The sequence below is a fragment of the Mesitornis unicolor genome, unplaced genomic scaffold (assembly GCF_000695765.1).
Source record: "Mesitornis unicolor isolate BGI_N332 unplaced genomic scaffold, ASM69576v1 scaffold21366, whole genome shotgun sequence".
NCBI classification, from domain to species: Eukaryota; Metazoa; Chordata; class Aves; order Mesitornithiformes; family Mesitornithidae; genus Mesitornis; species Mesitornis unicolor.
The window spans coordinates 7,161-17,269 of record NW_010193255.1 but is presented as its reverse complement, the minus strand read 5'-3'; the positions used below and the strand labels follow the sequence as shown (position 1 = coordinate 17,269).

At 55.6% G+C, this 10,109-nt stretch overlaps 1 protein-coding gene across 1 annotated transcript; it reads right to left on the bottom strand.

The window, feature by feature from the left end:
- Positions 1-4,343: 4,343 nt before the first annotated feature.
- LINGO3 (leucine rich repeat and Ig domain containing 3) lies at positions 4,344-6,161 on the bottom strand. Its single transcript, XM_010187397.1, has one exon. The coding sequence runs from the start codon at positions 6,159-6,161 to the stop codon at positions 4,344-4,346; it is 1,818 nt and encodes a 605-aa protein (XP_010185699.1).
- Positions 6,162-10,109: the final 3,948 nt, after the last annotated feature.

Genomic DNA, 10,109 nt, shown 5'->3' with positions numbered 1-10,109 from the left:
CAGCAGGATCCTGGGCTTATTGATGGGCTCAGTGCATGTTCCTCGTTGCAGTAAGCTATTTGTGTGAATGTCCGTACAACAAACTGGTTTAAGCAACAATAAATCTATTAAAAGCATCAATATAATCCCTTAATGAGTAATGTTACCTTCAAGATAAACCAGAGGCCATTAGGAATAAAATTAATGAATTATTTGAGAATTAATAGAATAGATTAGAATTTAGAATAGAATACATACAGTGAATGTGACCCTACCAAGCTAGCGAGAGGTGGCACAAGTGGGGCAGGAATTGCCTTTTGCAGAAGCATCAGCTGCAAATTTTATGATATTGTATTTATTATAATAAAGGTGACAACACCAAGTTTAAAAGCAACACAAGCCCCTAACAAACGTTGAAGATTTTACATTGCTGAGCTCTGCAGGGCTGGTCCAGGGGATGCTGAGCCTCAACCTGAGCTGTGCAGGGGTGGGATTTGGGGAAAGTAACGAAGTTTTATTTAGCCGAAGTCTTCTTAATTTGTAAGGAAATTGGTTTGTCTTCCCAGCAGGAGATACGATCTTTAAATGCAGCTGCTGGAAAATTGCATTTTTCTAATTGTCTTTATTTTTTGGTTGTTCTTTTCTTTTTCCGTCGTTATTCTCAATACATCACTGCTGCAGATACCAGGCCAGGCTGGGCACAGTGAGCATGGAAACCACCTGAGCCCATTTCCCAGCATCTTCGCTCCCCCAAAAGCTGCTGAAAGAGCTGGGGGGGAGCTCAGCTCTGGCTCCCATGTGTGTCCCCCAGTCCACGGTACACCCAGACCTGAACCGTCACCCCAACCCTTCACCTCCCGGGTGCTCTTGTGCCATGTAATATATTTTCATGCAGGAAATGAGAGAAAAATAACCCAAATTTCCTCTTTTTACTCCCAAAAGGGCTCCTGCCCTGGCTGCGGGAGCTGCAGGAGGCCCAGGGCACTGGCAGCACCCAGAGTATTTTGCAATCAGATTCCCCTTTCCCCACCTTCTCCCTCCCCACCCCGTTGTGCCAGGAGCCTCTCTAGGTCCCCAGAAAGCAGCTGGGTGTTGGGATTTCGGAGTGTGGAGGCTGGGAACCAGCCCAGGGCCTGTTCCCAGCCCAGTCCCATTCTGGGAAAGCTGGGAGTGGGCACTGGCATGGGGTAGGCCAGATGCTAAGTCTGGGAGGAGGGGAATGGAGGGTTTTGGGGAGGATGGAGCAGCCCCTTTGCTGGGGACACAAGGACAGATGGGCCCCAGGGGGACACTGGGGTGACCAAGGGCCACAGCAGCAGGATGGTGCCCCTGGGGCTGGCAGGATGGGGCAGGGGACTGAGAGGATCACTTCAGGCTTCCTTGGAAGAGGGATTTCCCCCCCTCCCCCCATGTCACCAGCTCCTACCTTATTGCAGTGCCACTGTGTGCCTCAGTTTCCCCAGAGAGAGAGCTGTAGCACAGACTCCCAGTGCCAGCATTTCCAGTCTCATCAGAGGGGGTTGGGTCTCTGTTTGTGTGTGCGAGTGTATGCGTGTGTGTGCGTGCATGCACACTCCTGTGTGTACGTGAATCCTATTAACAATCCCCCCCCCCAATCCATAAACATCACCATCACCCCCCAATTTCCCTGCCAGCAGGAGGTGTGGTGTTGGCTTTGCACTCTTCTGCTTAAGGGCATCTTCACAAACACCCTATTAATAATTAATAATAGATTAATAGCAGTGGCAGTTTGTTAACACATGCCCATTAATCATTTATTAGTTATTAATGTGGACGTCAGTACCCTCTGGGTTGGTTTAGCATTGTTTATTACGGGTTTTTCGAGGCTGGTGGCAGTGATGCCCAGCGATGGGCTGCAGACCCCAGCCCTGCTGCTGCCGCTGCTGCTGCCGCATTCCCATCACTACTTTAAACTGGGGAGATTTGCTTCCAGTTTGCTCATCACATCTGGGTGAATCTAATTTCTAACCGAGGTTGGTCAGACATCAGTAAACCACCAGCTGGACCCTGCTCCTTGGCATCCAAAGGGATGGATGCTCGGAGATGCTGCGCTTCCAGTTCCACTCAACCTCCCAGTTCTCCGAGTCTGGGTTTTCCTGCTGTTTTTCTGGGATAGATGATGATCCTAACCTGAGCTCTGGGCTTTTAATGTTTGCCTGAACCCCAGACATCCCCTGGGCTGGAGCAGGGCTGGGGAGCACCAAGGCACAGATCCTGCCCATGCTGCGAGCAGGTCCTGGTCCTGCCCAGCTCCATGGGCTCTGCTCAGGCCTTCTCCACTGGCTTTGCCTTTTATTTGAACCACACGGAGAAGAAAACGGGGAAAAAAAGACACAAATGAGCCACAAAAGTCCCTTTTTTTGGGTGTTGTTTCTTTTCCCTCCCCTCAAATACATTTCACATGCTTGGTACATAGAAAACTGTGCTAGGTCTGCACTGCCCAAACCTGCCTCTGCTGCAATGGTCTGTGCCTGACCCTCTCCCACCCCTCCCAGGTAAAAAATAAAACCCCAGACACCGACTGAAGGTGCACGGGTGCACCCGGTAGGACCCCTGGTACAACATGGCATGCACAGCTCGGGGAGTGAGGGGGCACCGGGCATGCGAAGGGGCAACGGCTGGACCCATGGCAGGGGATGGATGGGGAGGGATGGGCAGCATCTCCCACCTCTCACCTCTCCAGGTCATGGGCGAGATCCTGGCTGCAGCCCAGGGAGCACTGTGGGAAGGAGGGCTGGGTGCTGAGCCCCTCAGAAGGACTGGGGGACACCCGGCACCCATGGGGTGCAGGGGACCTGAGCAGCTGCTTGCACTTGTGCCCCATGCAGTGAAGATCATGGAGGGCCACAGCACTGGCCCCTCGGGCCCTCCTGCCCACAGCATGGCCCTGAAGGCTGGGGACGGTGGGCAGGGGATGGGCAGCTGCCTGCTCCTGGAGCCAACCAGGGACATCCAGGGATGGTAAAGTGCCTGCAGGGATGGGGACAGAGCTGAGACCTGCAGCAACCCCCAAAGGAGGTGGTGGAGGAAGCAGCGATGGGCTCTTTGGCTCATCTAGGTCTCATCCAGGTTCTTCTCTTCCAGCTGGGCCAGCTCTGCTCCTTCTCCCACTCAAAAACCTCCATTTCCCACACAAAAGCCTACACCCCGAGCTGAAGCCAGCGCTGCCTCAGGCAGGGTGCAGAAACTGGGGACACCGACCCGCGGTCCCCAGCGCCAGTGGGTGCAGGGTCTGGGCAGATGTGATGGAGGTGCCAGCTGGGTCTTTCTCCCAGTGTTTGCTTTTGCCATCGGTTCCCAAGCTGTTGTCACATGCCATGGTCCTGGGCCCATCTCTCCTCTTCCCCCGGGGCTGCACAGCCTCCCCACGCCAGGTGGGCCGACTCCTGCTCTCCCACAGACTTTGACTTTCCAAGCCAAAGAAAATGGACCCAAAGGTACCTTTTGCACCCATACGAATCCTGACCCCCCCAAACCCCTCCACCCCTGTGGTGACTTAGGTGGATACAAAGATGGGGCCTTGCACTGCCCTGGGGCTGTTCCTCCTGATGTTAATGACTTTGGCCTCATTTTGCCTTTTTTCCCCTCCATTTTTTTCTTGCCGACACCCTCTTCAAGCCTGGCCTCGGGTGGGTTATTATTGCTTGTGCAGGAGTGTCCCCAGACACCCACATTTGGGTATGTTGCCTCTTCAGTCTGCAATTGGGAAGCTCTCAAGGCATAGCCATGACCCTGTGGGGCCGACTTTGCCGAGGGGCTGGGAGAGACCCTCAGCTCAGTGCAACCTCCCCCGCGCCCCAGTCTCACATTGCCCCGGAAGACTTTTCTCTTGGAAATTAATTTAAAAAAAAAAAAAATAATTGAAGGAAAAAAATCTCCCAACAACAAGAAAATAGAAGAACCATAAACAACCACCAGGAAAGTTTTCTGGGGAGTCTCTTAAAAAAAATAAAATAAGGGAAAGGAGGGAAAAAAGGAATCAGTTTTTTTCCCAGGCCCAAACGCTGCTGATCTCTTGGCTGGAGAAATGCATAGTTGGTAGCAAAAATGTCGGCTACATTGGGAGCCCCTGGAGCCGGGACGGCCCTTGAGCCATTGCACCCCAAGGGCTCACTGCAGAGCCAGGACACCTGGGATCATCGCTCTCCGACCCTGAGGTCCCTGCGGTGCTGACCCCACTGGCCCACGGCACCTCTGGCACATCTGCAGCCATGGCCCAGCACAGCAAGGTCCCACCGCCAGGCTGGGGATGTCATTGGTGCTCCCACACCCCCCCGGCCCTGTCCTGCCATGGCTGTGCCTAGGGCTGGGCAGCAGACAACGGGATCTCCTCTGGGATCTCCTCAGATCATCTTCATGTTGAACTTCCTGGCTCCTCCTTGGCCAGTGGTGGTGGTGGGACCGTCCACCTTGCGGAAGGAGTACTCCACTGAGAAGTTGTTCTTGTGCTGCCCCCGGCCCCGGCTCCAGACAAAAAGGAGGAGGAAGCAGAAGAGCACAACGCCCAGGAAGGTGATGCAGCCCATGGCCGTGGAGACCAGGATGGTCTTGAGGTCCAAGGTAAACTTCAAGAAGACTTGCGTGTCGTTGTGGGAGGTGTCATTGAACTCGCTGAGGTACAAAGTCCGGTTTGCGTAGTGGGCACCATCGGCTGGCGGCCCCTTGACAGTCAGGGTGGCGAAGTAGGTGTCGTTGCCCCCCGCGTTGCTGGCAATGCAGATGTAGGTGCCGCTGTCCTGCACCTGGGCGAAGCGGATCTCCAGGGTGCCCCCGGGCAGCACAGTTGCCCGCCCTGTGCTGCGGGTGGTGATCATGCGGTGTTGGGGGGACACCCAGGCGATGGAGGGGTCTGGCTCCCCATCTGCCCGGCAGAGAAAGGACACAGACTGCCCTTCCCGGGCCGTCACATGCTGCAGCTTCCGATCCCGTATCTTGGGCTTCTGGCAGGTGAAGTACTCAAAGAGCACTGAGTCCGGGAAGTCGCGCAGGGCGTTGCCCTGGATTTCGGGTGGCGAGGAGCACATGGGCTGCTGCCCGTCGAAGTTCAGTGTCTTCCGGCGCTGCAGGATCCAGAGGAGGCGGCAGTCACAGGCCAGGGGGTTTCTGTCCACCCGCAGCGTCTCCAGTGTGTTGACCGAGTGGAACGTGCTCTCCTCCAGTGTGGAGAGGAAGTTGCTGGAGAGGTTGAGCAGCCGGATCTGTCTCAGACCAGAGAAAGCCTGCGGCTCCACTGACACCAAGAGAGCGCCCACGATGTGGAGCTCCTGGAGCCGGATGAGGTCCTTAAAGGAGCCCTTCAGCACAGTGCTAATGGGGTTGTAGGACAGGTTCAGGTACCGGAGGTACACCAGGTTCCTCAAGGCAGCGGCGGGCACGGCTGTGATGTTGGTGTAGGTGATGGAGAGCGAGGTGAGGTTCAGGCCCTGGAAGCTGGTGGGGGAGACGTCTTCCAGCAGCGGCCAGTTGTCGATCTCCAGCTGCAGGAGGTTGTAGAGCTTCTTGAAGTTTTGGTCTTCCAGTGCCGAGATGCTGAGGTGCCGGAGCCGCAGCACCTCCAGGTTCTGGAGGTAGGAGAGTGACTCAGCCGAAATAGAGGTGAGGTTGCACCTCTCGATGGTCAACTGCTCGAGGCCGAGCAGCCCCGAGAAGGCCCGCTGGGAGATGTACACCAGGTCGTTATCACCCACCTCCAGGCTCTTCAGGTTTCGCAGGTCCTGGAACATGTAGTCCAGCAGGATGACGAGTTTGTTCTCACTGATGTCCAGCAGGGTGAGGTTGGTCAGCTTGGTGAAGACCCCTGGGGGGATGAGCTTGAGCTGGTTGCCCCGCAGCCGCAAGGTCTGCAGGTTGAAGAGGTTGCTGAAGGCACCCGGCTCCACATTGGAGATGATGTTCTCGCTGAAATCCAGCTCCTCCAGCAGTGGGTATGGGGAGAGGTCCCCTGGGTTCAGGCAGCGGATGCGGTTCTTGTTAAGCTCCAGGATCTTGGTCTCGGTGGGGATGCCCTCAGGGATGGCGGTGAGCCTCTTGCGGTGGCACACCACTGACTTGATCTGCGGGGCGCACTCACAGCGGGCAGGGCAGGTCGCCACTCCCGGTGGGCTTGGCAGGACCAGCTGGAGGACTAGGACCGGGAGCCAACATCTCATTGTGTGGAGCATGGTCTTACGGGCTGGCTACCATTCCCCCACGCACCTGGAAGGGAGAGAGATGTAGAGTCAGCAGTGAGCTCGTAGGAGGCAAACAAAGTCCTACCCACCCCAGATCTGTGGGCTGAGACTGAAAAATGCACCCCAGATTGTGGCCCATGGCCCTGAGAAGGTGCCATTCCCCCAGGAAACCCTCTGGACCCTTTCCTCAACACCTAACATGTGAGCCGGTGACTGTGCCCCATGTAAACCTGGGGTGAACAAGCCTCGCTGCCTGCATGCACTGTTGGGAAAGCAGGGAAACTGAGGCAGGGGGAGAGATTTGCAAGCAGAGACATGGCTCACACCTTTTCTGTGCCACTGACGGCACATGCACAGGCATAGAGGACCATAAGCACGAGTGTCCTGGGATACCAGAGAACACAGAACCTGCTGGGGCAGTGTAAGAGCAAGGAGACGCAGCCAGAGGCCTTGCAACCTTGTGACACAGGGGAGACGCCACATCCCCTCGGCTGCAGCAAGATCTCATCCAGTGGCACGAATCCCTTCTAGGCCCCAGGCTCAGCGAGGTCCCACAGGACGGAGGACGCTCGGCGCCGCACGTAGGGACTCGTCCCCCCATCCCCATCCCATCTCCAGTGTCATCCTCTCGGAGTGGAGATTACGGCGGGCGCAATCTTCGTGGCTGAGGGATTAACTCCGGTGCCCCAGCTGCCCTCCTTTCCAGGGATTAGCATTTCGCCACCGCTTTCCCTTTTCTCCTCTTCCCCTTCTCCTCTCCTTGAGCCACTTTTGTTCCCCAAATCTGCCAGGCTGCCACCACACCTGGAAATGCACCTCCTCATCAGCAAAGTGCTGTTATTAACCTAATTAAGTGGCAGAGCTGCTTGGTGGGGGCACTGCAGGGTGTTTTTGGGCCCGGCAAGGGAACATGGGCAATTTCGGGGGTACTGAGACCAGACCCCTTGTCACGGAAGTTCTGGCCACTGCTCTGGTCGCACCAAGAGCATCTCCCTTCCCATCCACTCTCTATCGGCAGCATTTATCCAAATTTCCCAAATTTTCAACAGCCCAGCACAGCCAGATCAATGGCGTGAAGGGGCAGAGGGACACCGACCCCTTCAGAGTGGTGGAGCCATGTCCCATCATCCCCACAGCACTGGGACAAACTGGTGTACACTCCAATGGGGCAGCCAGGCCAGATCCAGCCCTTCCACCTTCAGGGAAGCCCAAACCATGGCTCTGGGCTCAGGGCTTTTTTTACTCAAAAAACCCCCTTGCATGGTCCCTTCTGTCCCTCAGGATGATTCAGGTACTCCAGAAGTGTCCGTCAGAGCCTGGCAGGGTGCAGCGAGAGAGGACAGGATGGGCTGGCAGCCTATGATGTTGGTGGCGCCTTAAGGCCATCACGGTGTCACTGCTTGTCCTTGTTGCCCAGAAAATTTTGAAAAGGCCATATTTAAGGTGCTTGGTTTAAGGGGTGATGGTGGGAGAAAGGAGGAACTGCTGCTCATCACGAAGGCTTGCAGTGGGGCAAGGGCAAACCAACCCATCCCCTCGCATCCCCCAGCCTTCCCCCTTTGCTGGGGGGCACTCCTGGAGACACTGGGACAGGGCAGGTGGGTCCCTGAGGACACCAAAGGCCGGTGTAACCCTCCTGCCTGTCTCCTAGGGGCCTGTGGCACATGGGAGCAGCCACGGGGGGCCAGGGGGTGGCTCCCAACCCTCTCTGTGCACACATTGCAGGGAAGAACACAATCTCCACAATCTCCATGGATAATTTCCCATCCTGATCCTATTACACAAGATGAGCGATTCTCTGGCAATAAACCCATTGCTTGGTGCAATTTAAGAGCCGCAGGAGATTATCTTTACAGACTTTGCTTTTTTTTCTTTTGGGTGCACATTTTAAATTTGCCACATTTCCCTTTTTCTCCCAACAAATCAAACTGAGAAGGAAGTATCATCATTTTTCATGCAGGGAGGGGATGAATAGCCGAGGGCTACAGCATAGGCTTTCCTGGCTGGAGGACAGTGAGGTGGCACTGGGGACCCCCGTGCTGCCCCTGGCCACATGTTCCAGCCCCTTCCTCCCCCCTCCCCAGCACTGTTCAGGCTTCACTCCCCTGTACTTGAGCAGGGATGCGTCTGGAGCTGCTTGGCAGTCTCTGCTCCCGACCGTGCCAAGAGCCTTTTAGTGATGGGCTCTGCCTGACTGGCTCTGGGGTGAGGGGGGGTGATGAGAAGTTCCTTGCCGGTTCAGAAGGTTCTGCTCCTGCTCTGGATAGGAAAGATACACCCAGGTACAATGTCAAGGCTTAGGGCAAATCTGCAGGAAAAAAAAACCCTCCCAATTTATTGGAACATTTTAAAAATTTTTTGTGCTAAATAAATAGCCCAGGCTAACTTTCTCCCACACTTGGCTGTATCCTGCGCCCACCATCACCTCCCCTTCCCCTTCCCTGCTCACAGCTGCTGTGCTGTGCCAGCTCTGTGCTGCGTTCATTATGAATGAGCCCAGGGTAACCATACTCCACTTTTGGTTACCACTTCGGCCACCCGATCCTCTAAACAAAGGTCCGGAGCCACTGGCATTGGTTTACCTGGCAGTTGGGGAGCGGAAGCTGCAGCCCGCGCTCTCCTTGCCCCATGGAGCAGGGCATCAGCCACCACTACAGTCCCCACTCATGGGTGCCCTGGTGAAGTTCGGCATAGTCCTGACACCTTCAGCAAACCCCACAGAAGAAGGGTTAATGGGAGCTGGTTGAGCCCCCTCCCAGAAAACCCATGTGGATACGAGCTCCAGAGCAAGGAGCCAAGGCCGACTCTGCCCCTGCGGGTCTCTGCTGGCCCCAAGATGTCCCGCAGCAGTCATGCCAGCTGCAGGGACCCCCAGGTCCCCTGCAGTGACAACCAGGGTCCCACAGTCCCTGTCCAGCCCTGGCAGAGTCAAGCACAGAGCTGATCATGGAGCCAAGCCTGGAGCTGAGCAGCGTCTCGTTTATTAATAGCTCATTACTCTGATAACGCGGCGTTCTCCGGGGCTTGCCTGGTCCCTGGGGATGGAGGCCAATTAGGCCTCTACTTGAAGGCCTAGATAGAGGCTCTTCTTTGCATTTATTTTTTTAAAAATAACACACCTGCTGCCTGCAGGGCTGGAGAATGGAGCCAGGCAAGCCCGCAGCTGAGGGGCTGCGGCACAGCAGCGGGAAGCAGAGGAGAGACCCCTTGGCCATCTCTGAGCCCCCAACATGTGGTCACTGAGCCTGTTTTGTCCCAGCCACTGGTACCATGGTGCTTCCCGACAGGCGAAGGCCAGAGCACAGACAAACTGGCGTTCTCTGTCCGCCTGGCTCAAAAATGCACAGATGCCAGCCAACCCCACCACTTCTGAGGGAAAAGGGCTCTCAGCTCCTTGGAAAGCAAATGCTGTCATTTCTCCCCTTTTCAGAATAAAGACTGGCAAATCAGCCAAGGCTGACATTTCCAGGTTCTCCTGTTTTGACACCACACAGGTACAAATACTTCAGTCAATGCAACATCTTGTTTTACTGTTCTGTTGCCTTGCAGGATGCAAAATGGCCCTGCTGAAGCCTTCTCCTTCAAGAACCCCCCTAACCGCTGCTCAAGGCAGATCTGTATCATCCCCCCTTTCCAGGCCAGGAGCACCCAGGGGATGCAGGGGATCTCAGGTGGGGAGAGAACAAACAAGGCAGAAAGTGATGCTGGGATCCCCATGCATTTTGGAAAGATTTGTCCTCAAAATATTGATGGGGGGAGGATGGGTAAGACCAGCACCCCGATTCACAGATGACAGGGAGGTGGCAGTACCAACGACTTGTGCCAGTAAGTCCCAAACTTGGCACAGGCCATCAGAGGGCTCCTACAAACATACACCTCCAGTGGCAGCCAAAAGCTGCTGGAAGCACCCGGAGTGATGCCTGGTCACTGCCACTCGGC

Bases quoted from the DNA above. Each gene is read 5' to 3' on its own strand.
- LINGO3 (XM_010187397.1), bottom strand. From the start codon at position 6,161: ATGCTCCACACAATGAGATGTTGGCTCCCGGTCCTAGTCCTCCAGCTG.